We start from the raw sequence: 16,618 nt of genomic DNA, 5'->3' as shown, positions 1-16,618 counted from the left end.
CATGGAGACGAGTTACTTGATGTCTTCTCCATATTGCTCTGCCCATCCCTCATCAAAAGGATCATCAACATCTATGATGGTTAGATGAAGCAGGTCATGCCATACGTGCAAATCATTTTCCCGGTCTCTCCATCTCCATCTATACTAGCGACCTTTTTCCCGTCTATGCCATTTCCATTTTGCGTCATCACTGTGGTCCATTTCCAACCGGAGCCGGCACAGAGGGTCCAGCCTCGCCAGTTTCGACCAGTTCGTCCTTGTCCATGCGGTCGAATGCCTTTTGGACTTGGTAGTCCCAATTGCTGAAAGCCACGATGACCCATTCGGCAGCTCCAACAAGATAGAGGGCGATGCATTGACCAACCCAAAGGCCAGGAAGACCCCAGCCATGGAAAGCAAGCCAGATACCCAAGGGCAGGGCGCCACAATAGTAGCTGACGATGTTAACGGCTGCTCCTATGTGCTGCCTCCCCATGCCTCGTAGAGATCCTCCGCAGCTGCCGTTCAAGCCGTCTGCGATCTGGAACAGAGCAACATAAGGCAGGACCTTCGCAGTGAGTTTCACCACTCTGTCATCATCGTTGAAGATCTTGGCAAAGTGGTTTCTTGTCCCCATCAGAATAGCGAGGACAATGGCGCCCATGAACATGCTGAGCCAGGCGGCCACATTGGCTGACCGTGCTGCCCCCTTTGCGTTGCGTGAGCCCAACATGTTCCCAACACGTGCGCTGGCAGCGACGCCTATCCCAAAAGGGATGGTGTTCATGACTTGATCGGCCGTCATAATGACACTTTGCGATGCCAGAGGGATCTCGCCTAGTCTGCCAGCAGCGAGTGCGACGATCTCAAAGGCCCACCACTCAGTGCCGACGTGGATGACACCCAGAATGGCGAGTTTGGCGAATGTTCCCATATTGTGCAGACACCTTTTCGTCCAGCCGCCCCAGCAGTCGCCGCCTGCCACGAATTTCGCATAAAGCACCAGGCCGAAGAATGACAGCCAGTAGCCGATGCCGGTTGCGAATGGGGCAGCGAATATTCCCCATCCTGCGACATAGACGAACAGGTAATTCAACAAAGCACTGATGGGTGAAGTGATCAAGAGGACATATGTTCCTGGACGCATAATCGACTGGGCCTGCAGATACTTTTTCATGGTTTCGAAGTAGATATACCCAAGGCCGCCGGGAATCAAACAGCTCAGGAATTTGGAGCTGTCTCGCGAAAGCTGGGCACTCTGGCCGAGGGCTCTGAAGACCGGTTCCGAGCACAACCAGAGTATTGCAACGGGAATATAGAACAGGGTGAGGACGACAAACCCTCGTTGCAACAGGATGCCCAAGTCATGCTTGTTCTTGCTTCCGGTGAAAGTCGACGAAGCAAGAGTGTCCAGTGCGGTCGACCCTCCCATCCCAATGAGCCATCCCGAGCACATAGCAAACATATAGGAGAAAGCGGCGGTCGAGAGATCCTGAGGCGAGGCTCGGCCGACGATCAAGATTGAGATGGTTTGCAAGGAGTTCTGTAAGGTATATGCCAGGATCACCGGGATCGATCCTTGGAACAAAACCCAGAATTCATGGAGGATAAGCTTGCGAGGCGGCGTTTCGTCCTCGGGCAGAATGTCGAGGATCTCGCCTTCTCCCTGGCTCGGCGTGGACTCCTCATCGCCATGCTTCTTGGGCAAGAGACTGGTTTCCTCAGTCGCCGTTTCCTGGATTTCGTCCGGCATCATTGCAACTGAGCGCCTTCTTTCACGATCCTCTTCTGATGAATGAGAGTCATAAGCGTGATGATCGTGGGGCTTCCATGCCATTCACTTACCGGATGAGCTATATCTCCTCATTCACACAATCGATGTGGAATTCGCACAGTCTTGCAGGTCAGCAGCATGAGCAAACTACTCTTGTAGACCGAGGTCGATCGAGAACAGGAGACCCAAGGTTGATCTATGTGTACCACAGACGGCAGGACCCTTGGGTTGTGACGGCCAACTCCCCAGACCCACCAGAGTATCAAAACGGGACAGTAAAGCACTCACAGGCTCGTAAACCACAATGACAGCGGATTTCCAGCAGTCAAAGATTGTTCAAATACTGACACGTAAGGAATGGGAACCAGTGGCCGTGACAGAATAGGGGCAGGACAGCGGCAGACAACACCCAGGGACAAAGGGAAGAGAGGGTAAGATTGATTAGTGGTACTGTTAGCATGAGAGCGATTGAAGTCATCGCATTACTCAATCATCTACCCGATGGTAGGCAGGTAGCTATACTTTGTTGCTGGTGTGGTTCCTTATCTTCAGCCCTGTTGGAGGTGTGGCCCTTGCAATGACCGCCAGTTTGGCTGCCGAGTCCTTAGCTGTTGTACGGACCTGGTCGACACCCCCACCGCCGGGTTCCACCACCGGACCTTGATATCCAGGGATACCTCAGGTTGTCAAGTTAGTTAGTACTGGTTCGGAGGTTTAGCCACACACGGCGACGTAACCATGATACCAGGATTCGCGAAATCGGATTCTCCTCTGACCGACAGATGAGGCTTGACGGGGTTCTACGCTGTCTCTGTACCGGTATGTAATGAATTCAAATGACGACGCCGGCTTAAAACTTGGCATCAAAAACACCAACCACTGGCAGCAACCGCCAAACCACCATCTCATCCTCCTTATCAACGCCTTCTCAATAACGTTTTGCATTTTGCACATCCAGCTAATCTTCCAGCCAAATGGCCACCGCTAGCTCTGCTGGTTACAGCCCGGACGGTACAAGCCTTGATTCGCCGGCCTGAAACCAGCCACTAACGAACCGTAGTTGGACTTTGCTTTGCGCCTCGGTTTGTCTTTCGATGCCATAATGCTGGTGACATGGCTCAGATAACGACATGCTGAGCCATACAACCTGCGACGCACACGATGCACCCAGATCTTGGGATAGTCCTTGGCTTCAAGCACTCATCATCATCACTCCTGCTTGATAGCGGCTCCTGTTCGTGGGACACGGGCGGTGCTTCTCTTTCTCTGCAGCCTTTGGTTCGATCGCTTCCAATCAGGCTAACGTCAGATCTATACCTTGCATCGATCTCCCCTGTACATCATCTCTACATATTTTTTTTCTCTCTCCTTGACCTTCTCCTCCTGATCACCTCCTTATTTTCTGTTTGAAAATCGGAAACACAATGGCGGAACATCTGAACGAGAAACAACACACTCCGCAGGGAGATGGCGAGGCTCTACAGAATGGGACACATGAGAAATCCGAGTCGAATACAGTGGCTCCCCATCCAGCGGCCGCCGAAAACGTTGTTACCCGAGATGGCGTCCGCCTGCATCCTCAGCCGACCAGTGACCCCTTGGATCCTTTGAACTGGTCGAGTTTCCAGAAGCACACGATCCTTGCTGTTGTCATGTTCAAGTAGGAATGAATCCACGACTCCCAAATGGAAACCCAATCTGACAGTCTGTGCACAGGTACTTCATGTTTACCTACATCACCACCACGACAGTGGCCAGTTTCCCTAATTTGCAAGATCAATACGGCATCAGCTATTCGCAGGTCAACTGGACCGTGGCCATTCCAGCCTTAGGTCTAGCCGTGGGACCTCTGATATTCTCCTCGTTAGCCGACATCTTTGGCCGACGAATCATCTTCATCTTCGGCACTCTCATGGCATTCGGTGCAACTGTCGGCGCAGCAAAAGCGCCCAACTACGGCGGGTACATGGCCGCGCGGTTTTTCCAGGGCTTCGGCGTGTCCCCAGCCTCGACGGTAGGCCTGGCGGCCATCAACGACATGTTCTACGAACATCAGCGCGGCCAGAAGATTGGACTCTGGGTACTCGCCATCGACAGCGGTTTGCTGGTCGGACCGATCTTCGGCGGCTTCATGAACATTGTGTCTGCCGCCTGGGTGCAATGGCTTACCGCCATCTTCTTCGCCGTCCTTCTGGTCCTAGAGATTCTCTTCATGCCGGAGACTCTGTACCCGCGGAACAAAATGCTGGCTCAACTGCCTCTGGCCACAGCGGCCGACGAGCCCGCCATCGATATCGAAAAGGTGGGCCGCCGTCGCAGCGACGCTGGAGCGGTCAGTCTCGCGCGCACTAAGAAGCTGGCATACATCAACGTCAAGCCCGTGCCGGGCATGCGCCATCCGGCAGTCTACGACGCGGTGCTGCGCTTCATCATGACCTGGAAGTTCCTCGCAGTCACGATTTCCGTCTTTGTTTACTGCTTCGCGTGGTACTGGTGGATCCTGAGTGTTATCACCATGCTGCCCGCCGCCTATCCGGACTACAAGCCACAGATCCAGGGCCTGCTGTTCATCGGCTTGTTACTGGGCACGTTGTTCGCAGAAGTGTTCCTGGGCGGCAGTCTCAGCGATTGGGTCTGCTCACGCCTCGCAAAGCGCAATGGCGGCACCCGTCTCCCTGAGATGCGCCTCTGGCTCATCTATCCTGCCGGCTTGTTGAGCGCAATCGGCCTTATCGTCTGGGGCATCAGCATCGACAAAGGGTACCACTGGATGGTCGGGCAGGTTGCGTTATTCCTCTTCGCTGCTGGCATCCAGATGGGCAACACGGTGGTGTGCGCTTATATTGTCGACTGCTATCCGCTCCAGAGCATGAGCATAATCACCTTCTATGCCGTGCTGCTCAATTTGTCCGCCTTTATTGATCCGGTAAGTCTATGAACCAGGGATGAGTTTACAGCTACGTTGATTGTTGGATGTTCTTCGTAATTGCTTTGATCCTGTTACTAATATGTCTCTTCTTCTTCTTTCTAGTTCTTCATCGCCCCCTGGCAGACAGACTCGGGCTGGACATGGTGTTTTGCGGCTCAAGGTATCATTGTCTTCTTCGGCGCCATGCCCGTCTTCGCTCTGCTGCACAAATTCGGGCCGTCTTTACGCGAAAAGACAGGCACGCCGTCTTGGGTCAATCCCGAATTCGACATGTCAACATGAGAAGGGATTGTTTTTTGGCGTTTAGAGGGAGCTTGGAGTCATTGAACCCGGTGTGATGGTCGGCACGTGCCGGCACAGATATCACTATCTAGAACCCAAACTGGAGGTTCGGAGGGGTTGGTTCTGGTACCTGTAGGACCAATACTGAGACACCTCTTCTTGCGAGAGTTTGGTCTCCTGTTCCTGTGCGTTGCTGAGTGTCCCTCCAATTGCAGTTACCGTTGCCGTGTATTGTATCCGATCCTGCTGCGACAGCCTGGCGCTGCCCCTACTTTCTTCACGGTGTCCTGGGATGTCATCTCCCACTGACCTTTCCTTGGAGGCACGGCTTCCAGCCCATACCGATCTCAAACCATCTTTGGGCATCAACTCACTCTTGACAAGACTTCAGTGAAGCCTCTTGTGATAACACCCTTCTCCTCATCGTCGCTTGACCTGGTCACTTGCTTCTTCACTTCCGAGATAGTGAGTGACACAGGAAGCTGAACCCAGTCTATTGCTCCATTCCATTCCACTTCTGCTTCCACCTTCGGAATAGCCAAATCGTCCTTCGTGGCTTACACTTACAGTCTCGGTCTCGGTCTCAGTCTGACCTGAGGAATCAGGATAGCGAGAGAACCCACCCAACACGATGTGCCTCAACCTCCCCATAGCCGAGAACCCTCCCCGATCTCAACACACCATCCGCGATGAAAAAATAATACACAGATATATGTTAGAGCCGGATTTCCGTCCAACAATCCCCCACCAAAACCATCTGCTAGGTGTCCCTAAGTTGCCCCATTCCATGGGTGAGTCCTTAGTTCCGCAGTTTGAAGATGGGCCCATTCCGCTTCGTGACCCAGTTGCCCCATTCTATGGGTGAATCCTTGGTTGCGAAGTGTGATGGGCGTTCGGGGGGGATATGTGTGTGCTCTTCCACCTCTCCAGACTTGATAAGCCATACCAGATGCTTCTGGACCGGGTTGCGCCATTCCATGGGTGAGGCGAGTCCTCGGTTCTTGAAGTTGACGGGCGCTTTGATATGATGGTGAGGGTTCGAGGATTGGGTCCGGGGGAAAAAAACTGGCGATCAAAAGCAAAGTTTCACTTGCCTTCCTACCACTCGAACCCAGGTGGGAAAGGTTTTTTTGGTGGTTTGCATGTCGCATTGTCTTGAACGCTTGGGGAGTGCTCTGGGCTCTGAACAAGTGCTGCTGGTTTGTGTACGATTGTTGTAAGCTAGTGTCTGTGTCAACAAACAGATGTATAATCAAGTCAGTGTTGACGCTCGAGTGTATCTCTTGCAGAACTGCGATTGCATGTCAAAAGTCAAAAGTATGATGGCCAGTCTCAGTATTCCTCTTGTCTATGGAAGCGGTTTATGCGTGGACCATCGAGTAGCGGTTGCTCATGTTTATCATTCATTCGTTTGTCTTCACGCCTGGATCTGGGATCGCCGGCTTTTCATGTTGTGCCAGTGGTGCTGTCTTGAGTCTTGAGTCTTATAGTTCAATACTGGTTCATTCATGTCTTCGTATCGTCTTCGACTCGTGTTTTGAGTCGTGTCCCGTAGTAGTCAAACAGAAGACCGTCCCTGAATACTCCTCTACATTCTCGTCTTGCCCAGTTCTTCGCCCCTTTCCCTGATCGTCTGTCTCCTCAAATACCAGTTACGCAGCACCTCCCACGCAGCGGCCGCAGCCGTAAGCGGCGGAGCCAGCACAAGCAGCCAAGTCCACCATCTCGGACTCTTCGCCCTGATATCTCGCATGACTTCGGCGATCTGGAGCTGCAAGTCCTCCCTACTGCCGTCATTGTAGAGAACATAACCTTTCCCTGCGTTCTTGTTGGCCTTGTTTCTAGATTCGCACCTCGCAGCTTTCTCACGCACGTCGACCTGGCTCTTGACTCTGTTTTCCGCGTCTTCGGCCGACAGAAACGGATCCCGCTCGCGCAGGCGCTGCATTTGGATCTTCGGGTCCGACACGGCCACGACGACGACGGTGCTGCAGAAGATGTCGAGGCCGGATTCGAAGAGCAGCGGCACGTCTGCGAGCACCGCCCAGTATCCGAGCAGCCAGTAGTACAGCATGGCTCGGGCAATGTAGAACCGCACGGCGGGGTGGACGATCGCGTTCAGCTTCTTACGGTCGCGCACCCGCTCTTCGCTGGTTCCGAACACTCTCCGTCCGAGCGCAGGTCGGTTCAACGGCCTTCCTTTCCCGTCAGGTCCGTCCTCTCGGCCGCCGCATTGCGCGTCGGTCGCGGGCAATAGTAGGTCTGGTGTGGTTGGGCCGAACGTCGCTACTATGCGTCGGTAGCCCCATGTTCCGGGCTCGACTGCCTTTCGTGCCAACAGGTCCGCGTCGATTAGGGGGAGCGAATAGGGTGGGGAGGAGAGGATTGCGGAACAGGTCGACTTGCCTGTCGCGATTGAGCCTGTGATGCCGATGACGCGCATTGTTGACTGGTGTGCTGGTGCTGGTGCTGGGTTGCTCACACGGTGAGCGGTCACGAACAAGGGTGAGCGGTGTCTGAAATTGCATCTATTCGAGGCACGCAATACATTGTTGTCAGTGCAGAGGTAGATGTAGACGAGCCCATTCCTCTATATCGAGTGGCAGAACATGCGAGGTCTTTATAGCGTCCGTATGTCCATCCGGCGTCGGGGGATCTGATAATCCGGAAATCCACCACGGCAAACGAGGCTGAACGAGGCTGTGAATCACAAACTTCGGCCTTTCTTTTTACGACTACACAAGGCTGACTTGAAGTCTTCAGATACCAGCATTCGATCCTCTCTGCAAGAACCACAATACACCATCGACGACTCTCATCACTAATCGATCGCTCAGCAAGATTTTACTTCTCAATCAACTCTATTCGAGGAAGTATATCCTCCAGAGTCGCGCTGTTGACAGCGGTTCGTCAACCTGCCCTTCACACTCAACACGATGAAGGCACCCAATCCTTAAACCGACCAACCTGAATCTGTCTTTAGGAGACATATGATGATTCTAGCAGCCTTGAAACACATTTCGGTATCTACACGACCACGAGCTTTTCAGAGGCTCGCTCCCCGGCATTCAACCCCACACTCTACAATGGCTTCAGCCACCATTTCCTTGACCCCAGCCGAAAAGCTATTCCGTCAATGTCTCCTCGACTGCCGCAATGAAATGCACTCCATACCCGGGATGAACGATCTAGTCCTTCGCTTCACTGGAGGCTGGGTGCGAGACAAATTACTGGGCACCCAGAGCCACGACATCGACGTCGCCCTGAGCACGATGACCGGCTGGCAGTTCGGCCAAGCGCTGCAGCTGTTCATGCGAGACCACGGCGCCAAGTACGAACAAGAAGCGATCAGCCAAGGCATCAACTCGCAAGTCAAAGACATCCACAAGATCGAAGCGAACCCGGAGAAATCGAAACACCTGGAAACGATCACGACGCGAATGTTCGGGATGGACATCGACTTTGTGAATCTGAGAAAGGAGGTCTATGACGAGACGTCGCGCAATCCCAAGATGGAATTCGGCACTCCCGAAGAAGACGCACTGCGTCGCGACGCGACCGTCAATGCGTTGTTCTACAATCTCGACACACAGCTCGTCGAGGATTTCACGGGCCGAGGGCTGGATGACATGAAGCGCAAAATCATCCGCACGCCCCTCGCGCCGTATCAGACGTTCAAGGACGATCCGCTGCGCGTGTTGCGGCTGATTCGCTTCGCTTGTCGGCTCGGATACGAGATCGAGCGGGAGGCCAGAGAGGCGATGAAGGATAAAAGTATCCATGAAGCACTGCGGGTCAAGATCAGCAGAGAGCGGGTCGGGGTCGAGGTGGGCAAGATCATGGCCGGACCGGATCCGTACACGGGACTCAAGGATATCAATGAACTCGATCTTTATTTCACGGTGTTCGCAGATCCTAGCACGACAGCTACGACCGGGCTGGATGCCAACAAGGCGCTGCGGGCGTATGATGGCCTGCAGACGATCTTGCGGGAAAAGTCTGCGATTTGCTTGGGTCTGAAGCCGAGGCAGGACCAGAGCCTCAGCTGGTTCCTTGCCGCGTATGTTCCGTGGGTCGGATCCTCGGCCGATGCTTACACTGCGTCGAGGGAGGGCATCAAAGCGACCAACTCGATGAGCAAGGTTCTGAAAGACGCCATTGATCTGCGTCAGGAGATCCTGCGAGCAGTTCAGGCGGTGCGAGACGGCAACGCTACTCGCTCGGCAGTGGGCATGCTGTTGCGCCAGTGCAGGGAGGCATGGCGGTCGCATGTTCTGTTTTCGCTGCTTTGCGACATTGCGGACGGTGACTTTGCCGAAGCCACGGATCGCTACCAGACGTTTGTCACGTACATTGCTGAACAGAAGCTGGAAGACGCGCATCTCATCGCCCCGATCCTCAAGGGCAACGAGATCACGGAGGCGCTGGGAGGACTGAAGACTGGTCCATGGCTCAAACAAGCGGTGGATTTGCTGGCTGAGTGGCAGTTTACTCACCCGGAGGCGACCAAGGAGGAAGCAATCGAGATGATTGTCAGGAAGAAGCCAGAGCTGGACATTCGAGAGCAGAACCCTCCGACCTCCAAAAAGAAAAAGGGCAAGGGTCAGAAGTCGTGATGATTGTGTCAAAGAGACGAAGAGTTATTTCGATACCCCATGTGAAAAGTTACGATTTGATTTTCAAGGTCATGTCATTAATAGTTCCTCCCTGCCAGCCTCCGTTCGAGGTGCCTGGGATGGGAACGTAGTATATATCGTCGTTAATGCTTGGAGCCAGCGAGCCGAGTAGCAGCTTCGAGGGACAACCAACGTGTGGACATCTGATGTCTTCTCATGATGCTTCGATCCCAACGCTTCTCCGCCTCTCCTCTTGCATGCGCCTTTGCCGCAAAAGCGTTCCGGCCTCATTTCAAAAGCACAATCAATAGCAGCAGAATGACTATCAAGACGATGATCGTCGTCATGCCCCAATTCTGCTTCGCTTTCCGACTCACGCCCTTTAACCTCCGCTTCGCGCCGTCCAATCGACCTTGATGCCTATCCACGCCACGATCCACCTCATCCAACAGAGCAATCTGTCCTTCCAGCTCGTCTCCCACCTGGAGGGCTAGATGTCGCTGACGCCCGATTGACTCGCCCAGCCGGTCAAGTTGTTCGTCTTGTTCGGCCATGACTTGCTTGTGGTACGCATGAATCTGTACATTGGACATCGACTCCGTAGGGTCGGGGGTTTGTACACGACCGGCCTCTTCGTCGGTGTATCGTGACGGGAACAGGGCGGCCCGGATCGTATCGTCCTCTTCGTCCAGAGATTCTTGAGAGGGATTATCGCGGAATCGGACATTCTTCGCAGCTTGGCTCTGCCCAGCATCTTGTTTCCGCAGGTTGGAAGCACGTTGCTGTCGACCTTCGCTGGACTTCCGAGTCTGCGCCCGAGCAAAGTCGTCCTTTAGGGTAGGGTCGTTGGGAGATGCGAGAGTGGTGGCGGCGGTGCTAGAGTTCTCGCCGTGGAACTGCCGGGAAAGATCATTGTACTGAGAGCGGAGTTGATTTAGGGATTCGTCATCGGTAGCAGATCGAGCGGCGAGCGATTCAATGCCTTCACGAAAAGATTCTAGGGAGCGAGCGATGTTGGAGTCTTGGGACGGGACGGGATCGAGGTTCAGCGAGATAGCGCGCTGCCGCTCTAGGAGTGACAACTTGATGTGGTCCGCAAGAAGCAGCAGCTGTGTTGGGTTTGACATTGCGAGGTCAAAGTAAGCCTTAACCCTGACTCGAGGGGAAGGAAGAGTTGGTGGTGATCGAAGGAAGGGAGCCTCAGCTTCGGTCAGGCTGAAGTATCTGGGGATGCGTCAGGCCGGGATCTCGTCGCTGCACGGAGACTCGGTGGTCACGGTCGATTCGTCAGAGTTCGAGATTCTGCAGAGCATCAACAGAACATGTAGGGGATTCTGTTGAGGTCAGTTGCAAACCTGCAATGATGTTCACTGAACATCGGTGCCGCAGGTATGTTTACGAACGAGGTACGATGTTCGGACTGGGGATGATGGCCGGTCCCGGAGAACGATGCAGCGGCCAAGGTCGGATGAGCACGAGCATCGACGGCCGATTCAAGGAAGAGGCTGGTCACGTTTTACCCGGAATGCTGCCTAGAGTTTAAATAGTTAGGGGCTGGATTGCTTATAATATTATGCCTGTGGTAGGTGCTGAATGGCCTAGGGAGCCTCCTAGCCCCTAATAACCCGCTCGCTAGTGCCTAGGCCGGGCAATCCCCCTCACTGACAACATGTCAGTGATTGCTGTTAGTGGTTGCACTAATGAATCAGAAGTCGGGGCCATGCGGCCTGGGGGACGAGGCCTGACCACACGGTGCATTCAACGGTAGTACCAGGTATAACACAACAACAGTTCCAATGTCCAACAGTTCTCCTCCATACTTCCATCTCACACTACTAGTATGCTACCGTGGCCGTGACATTGTGTGCTGCCATGGATAACTACGAGTTCTACCCCCTGAGGCCTCACCGTCTCGCGGCCGACGACGATTCCTTGCCGAGTCCGATCCAACCTCATCTCGACACCCTTTTCGCCGAGTTCGCGAGATCCCGCCCAAGAGTCTCTTCTCCAACGCCCTCATCAGCCGTGTCTCAGCGCGACTCCCGCGAGGCCAACAGCGAAAAGACTCCCGCCAAAATAGACCTTCGAGCCCTTGAATATGTTGGAGACTACGATTCCCACCTGATGTGTCCCATATGCCACGTACCGTTCGTCGACCCGGTCGTCCTCGAATGCGACCACACATTCTGTGACTCCTGTCTGAAGGAATATCGAGAAGGAGTCAGTAGTGGCCCTCGGTCACGGTGTCCTACATGTCGGGCCTTCCTGTTATCGGGGCCCCGGAAAGCCTCTCGGCTGATTGCCAACATGTGTAATGAAACCCAGGTGCGGTGTCCGAACGAGGACTGTGAAGAGGTCTTACCCCGTGGGTGCATCGAACATCACGCGACGAAAGAGTGTCCGCACGAACGGCTCCAGTGTCCTGACCCGACCTGCGACAAGCTGGTCAAGAGAAAGAACTACGTGCCGGAACAGTGTATACATAGTTCGCACATCGAGTGTGACTGCGGCGCCGTGATCGAGCTAGGCAAGGGAGATTGGCTGAGGCACAAAGATGAAGACTGTCCGAACACGGGGGTCAAGTGTGGGGAATGCGGGCAAAGGATCTCGGCCAGGGACTATCTTTCTGGGAGCAGCAACCATACTTGCACCGCCAAGGACAGCCATAATTGTCCCGGCAAACAATATGGCTGTACAGATGACTTCCCACCGGCAGATGCTGAGGCGCACATCAAATCATGCCCGCTTGCCCAGTTGGCCCCTCATTTCCAGAAACAATCTCAACTCCTACAGTCGTTGCAAGAGCAGTTGACCATGGTCAAAGTCCGCAACGAGGTGCTGGAGAACGGATTCGAAAAGATCAACGATCTGCTGAGCGACCGCGTTCGTCATTATCTAGCCCAGTCGGACCATTCCCCGGCGGAGGCCTCGGATATTGAAGAAATCGAGCGCGATCACATCCCTTCGGGTCTGTCGCAACGGGATCTGCTGAGCCCGGCACAACTTCGCGCCATGACTCCGTCTCCCGACCCGGACTCTTTGTCCATTTCTCAAACACAGCAACATCTGCTGGCTTTGCATGAATCGTTGCGGGGAAACGTGTCCAATATAGAAAACGACATCTCTGCCCTGTCCAACACGATCTCGGATCTCGACGCGCGGACATCCATGCAGATTATGAATGAGACGCTGCGGATTAAAGAGGATCTGGCGCATACCAACGCCGCCTTGTTCAGCACCAGAGCGCAGGTTCAGTGGCTGTTGAACCGTGAGAGGGTAGGACAGCAACAGCAAGCCATGGGAATGGGAATGCGCGGTCGAGCACCCTCAGCTCAGCCTCCGGTGTCCCATGAAGGCGCCTCCGCCCGAAGCTCTGTTTCTGAAGGAGGTGATTCGGCGGGCCAGGTATCAAGTTCAGACGGTCATCCCGTGATATCTGTCTCGGGTTCCAGTCCGAACTTTCGACCTCAATTGAGGCGGCTGAGTGGTGGTGGTAGTCAAGAGAGGGTCAAATTATAATACAATCCCCTTCTTTTTGGTCGCTGGTATAATAGCCGTCTAGCAACAATGACAGGATTCATTTCGGTTTCACTCTACAGACGGTGTTGTCGTTCAAACAGGTCAGCCAATATCACTGGAAGACACGGCTATAATCGGTGTGACTTGGGTGACCAACTGTATTGGAGAAGACTAGATTAGATACTAGTAGTATGTTGGAATGAACCTGATTCTCTCCATGATATGTCCTTACATGTAAGTAGTCACAGAAAGAAGACGAGGATGAGGATAAGGAGGAAGAAAGAAGAGACAAGTACAAGTACCTACTTATCGCAGCGAGCCTTGCAGCTCGCCAACCAACCAATCACAGCCATCTCTGCCCGGCTGGACATGCCGCATTCGACACAAGTACAGAACTAATTGAACGACAAGAAACAAGTCAACAACTCCTTCAAAGTGTATCGGCAACAAGAGGGCAACCCACCACGAGCAAGAAGGCTGCCTTGCCAATGAACCTGTTCTGATAGCATATCATAACCTCTTTCTGTGTGACCAATTCTCCCAATGGGATTGGACGATATTCAGGTCCGAGGTTGAGTCTGGCCGGTCAGAGGTCTATCTTTGCGATACGAAACTTGAACGGTGCGGCTGGTGATAACGACAATGAATGAGGTTCTCGAAATCCGGTAGGCACGGGCTGCTCTTTGGGACAGACAGCTACACTGGCAGTGCACTGGGGTACATATACATGATCAATTCCGTTCACAGACAGGCCCTAATCTTGAAGCTCGATTGTTGCTTTTTGTTGTCTGGCCTCTCGCAATCCCTCCTGACAATTTCCATCACACCGTGACTACTCTTCTGGAGATTCCTCCTGGCTAGCAAGAATTGACGGGTGTCGCTGGACTGCAGGACTCATTTGGGGATACTAGTGTTTGACTTCCCAATATCGGAGACAACGACCAAGAGACAGGAGACCAGGAGGATCATCAACGAGGAGAAGGTAATTGTTAGCAAGAAAGCGGGCAATAGTGGTACCACCGACCACCGAGCTCGCCCACGGTCCTTCGAGAGGCTCAGCCAACGATACAGCGAATATCAACTTGCCTAGGATCTTCTCATCGAGACTGTTCGGCCTTCAAGGATTAAATACATATAAGACAGAAGGGAATCGACAAAGATGGGTCGCGGAAGGACGCTCGAGTATCCCAAGACCCCGGTCAACAAGGTCAACCGGTACAATCAACGAGGTAAGAATTCCTTCCCATACAAGTCGAGCCTCGACTATTATGACTTAGCAGCTAATGATGCTTCACAGCGACCTATGACCTCGAGCAAATCCATGGCATCATCAACACCAGCAGCGTGGTGCACGTCTCGTTCAACACGCCCGATCCGAGCAATCCTTTCCCCGTGACGCTGCCGATGGTCGGGGTCGCAGCCAGTTACGAACACCCGTCAGCCTCGCTCGGCGAACCACTCGACATCTACCTGCACGGCTACGTGAGCAGCCGGCTGATGAACCTTTCTCGCAACGCCGAAACCGAATCCAAAACCAATACTCCTGACGCCTCCGCCTCTCCCACAGGTCTCCCCGTCACCATCTCCGCGACCAAGGTGGATGGGCTGATCCTCACGCTGACGCCCAATACACACGACATCAACTACCGCTCGGCGATCGTGTACGGATATGCCAGCCTGGTCACCGACGTGGGCGAGAAGCTGTGGGCTATGGAGCAGGTGACCAACTCGGTGCTACGGGCGCGCTGGCGGTTCACGCGCGTGCCGCCCGACTCGGCCGAAATGCAGAGCACATCGATCCTGCGCGTCAGCGTCGTCGGCGGCAGCGGGAAGATCCGCGTCGGCGGCCCGCGCGACGAACAGAAGGACCTGGTCCGGGACGACCTGCGCGAGAATATCTGGACCGGTGTCGTGCCCGTCTATGAGTGTCTCGGCGAGCCTGTTCCGCATAAAGGGAACAGAGTCAAGGATGTGCCTGCCCACGTACTAGAATATGTGACGGAGATGAGGGAGGCAAATGAGAAGTATGCCGCCGATGCAATTGCTGATCAATCCCAAGATTGAAGGGCTCGAAGACCGTTCCCTGCTTGATAGGACAGCCTGCCGTCCAGTGAAGATGATTGTGGTGCTTGTTGGTTGCCCGGCTCGCTCAAATCTTTCAACCCTTGGTTGCTTGAGCCAGCTCGATGGATGTTCAGGTTTCTTTAGGTCTCCTCCATGTTAACGGCCTCTTTTATGATGGGATCATGCGGGGTCATAGCTGCAATTTGTGATGCAAGCCTCATCTCCTTTTCCGTTTTGCCGAAGCCGTAATCGCTGATCTGGAGATAACATGGGCCTCGATTCACTCTTATGAACTTTATCCTCTCTTCGTGCTCCCTTGATATCCTGATAGCTCAGCTGCCTTGTTCCCTGGTCATCACATCAGTCATCAAACTGCTGAGGGGCCAACACATCCCTTCCGTCGGCAAGATTGCAAAGCAAGGGGGCCCGGGTTACCGTCCAACGGGCCCGTACCCGTGGTTAATCTTCTCGAAGGACGCAAGACATTGCGGCCCTCCCCTGCTGTGTAACACGGATAAGGACAAACAGGACCTGCAAACACGCCCTTTGTTGAAAGCCAACGCCAGCCGTGCAGGCCCAGGGCATCCATACACTGCCTGGCAACTGTTGTGACTCGTACAGTAGGACAAACTGTCAAGCCACTCCCGAGCAAAAAGCCGGCAACGGCAGCCCCTTCAAGCGGATCAACCCGAGGAATGGGAACACGGACACATGCTTGCGGCCCTGTGAGGCGAGGAAGATGCCACCATGGGCGGTCAAGGGCCAAGTTTCAGATGGCCATGGGAACCTCGTGGTCGCTGATGACCAGTCGTGTTGTCAACGAGCCACCCAAGGCGCCTGCTTCACATTCCGTTTGCTGGTCCTTGTGAGGGAAGGGAGGGTTTGCTGGGTCCTATAGATAGAGGGATCTTGATCCACCAACCTGAGATGATAATCTCGGAGTGTTTGGGACGGACAGATGAAGCTGGGACGGCCGTGCCAGACATCGGCACGCTTTTCTTTTTGTCTCTTGTCTCTTGTCTCGTGGCACTGGCAGGACAATGAACCTCAACCTCAACCTCAGCCTTGACATTGAAGGGCTTTCTGCCAACCTTCATCCTGTCTTGTCGTGTCGTTTTGCTTTCAAGGCGCCCGCCATCGCCAGATCTGACTATGGCGTGAGTCCCCATTGCATTCTTCACATCGGCCCTATTCTGGTAGAGGTCCATCCATCACTCGTTACTCTTCTCTTGCGTTAGACCAGCTTCCTATTCAACCCGTTCGTCACTCATTTGCACGTTTCCAGCGCAAGGCGCCGATTCAAACGCTCGTTACCTTACTTATCCTTCTAACAAACGAGTGACGCTTCATTCATCATTCTCTTTCATTCCAGTGTATATCTTGAAGACACGGACTTGAACATACCGTCGATGAAACCATCCCACTGAAAACACCAACCCAAGAAACCAGCGTTTG

General features: G+C 53.8%; 7 protein-coding genes across 7 annotated transcripts; 4 read left to right on the top strand and 3 right to left on the bottom strand.

Annotated features, from left to right (window-relative positions):
* Positions 1-187: 187 nt before the first annotated feature.
* On the bottom strand, positions 188-1,735 carry A1O1_02550 (uncharacterized protein; the record flags this gene model as incomplete). The annotated part of the gene is made up of 1 exon (XM_007723461.1): positions 188-1,735. One exon carries the CDS (start codon positions 1,733-1,735, stop codon positions 188-190), a length of 1,548 nt encoding a protein of 515 aa, XP_007721651.1.
* A 1,442-nt stretch (positions 1,736-3,177) lies between these two features.
* Positions 3,178-4,964, top strand: A1O1_02549 (uncharacterized protein; the record flags this gene model as incomplete). Its single annotated transcript, XM_007723460.1, has 3 exons — positions 3,178-3,413; positions 3,470-4,679; positions 4,785-4,964. 3 exons carry the CDS (start codon positions 3,178-3,180, stop codon positions 4,962-4,964), a joined length of 1,626 nt encoding a protein of 541 aa, XP_007721650.1.
* A 1,588-nt stretch (positions 4,965-6,552) lies between these two features.
* On the bottom strand, positions 6,553-7,407 carry A1O1_02548 (dephospho-CoA kinase; the record flags this gene model as incomplete). The annotated part of the gene is made up of 1 exon (XM_007723459.1): positions 6,553-7,407. One exon carries the CDS (start codon positions 7,405-7,407, stop codon positions 6,553-6,555), a length of 855 nt encoding a protein of 284 aa, XP_007721649.1.
* A 643-nt stretch (positions 7,408-8,050) lies between these two features.
* On the top strand, positions 8,051-9,580 carry A1O1_02547 (uncharacterized protein; the record flags this gene model as incomplete). Its single annotated transcript, XM_007723458.1, has 1 exon — positions 8,051-9,580. The coding sequence occupies one exon, from the start codon at positions 8,051-8,053 to the stop codon at positions 9,578-9,580; it is 1,530 nt and encodes a 509-aa protein (XP_007721648.1).
* Positions 9,581-9,867: 287 nt separating this feature from the next.
* On the bottom strand, positions 9,868-10,707 carry A1O1_02546 (uncharacterized protein; the record flags this gene model as incomplete). The annotated part of the gene is made up of 1 exon (XM_007723457.1): positions 9,868-10,707. The coding sequence occupies one exon, from the start codon at positions 10,705-10,707 to the stop codon at positions 9,868-9,870; it is 840 nt and encodes a 279-aa protein (XP_007721647.1).
* Positions 10,708-11,452: 745 nt separating this feature from the next.
* A1O1_02545 (uncharacterized protein) lies at positions 11,453-13,099 on the top strand (the record flags this gene model as incomplete). The annotated part of the gene is made up of 1 exon (XM_007723456.1): positions 11,453-13,099. The coding sequence occupies one exon, from the start codon at positions 11,453-11,455 to the stop codon at positions 13,097-13,099; it is 1,647 nt and encodes a 548-aa protein (XP_007721646.1).
* Positions 13,100-14,258: 1,159 nt separating this feature from the next.
* On the top strand, positions 14,259-15,163 carry A1O1_02544 (uncharacterized protein; the record flags this gene model as incomplete). Its single annotated transcript, XM_007723455.1, has 2 exons — positions 14,259-14,328; positions 14,397-15,163. The coding sequence occupies 2 exons, from the start codon at positions 14,259-14,261 to the stop codon at positions 15,161-15,163; spliced, it is 837 nt and encodes a 278-aa protein (XP_007721645.1).
* Positions 15,164-16,618: the final 1,455 nt, after the last annotated feature.

Source organism: Capronia coronata (assembly GCF_000585585.1).
Source record: "Capronia coronata CBS 617.96 chromosome Unknown acBCG-supercont1.2, whole genome shotgun sequence".
Classification (NCBI taxonomy): Eukaryota; Fungi; Ascomycota; class Eurotiomycetes; order Chaetothyriales; family Herpotrichiellaceae; genus Capronia; species Capronia coronata.
This window is presented reverse-complemented; position numbering and strand designations above follow the sequence as displayed.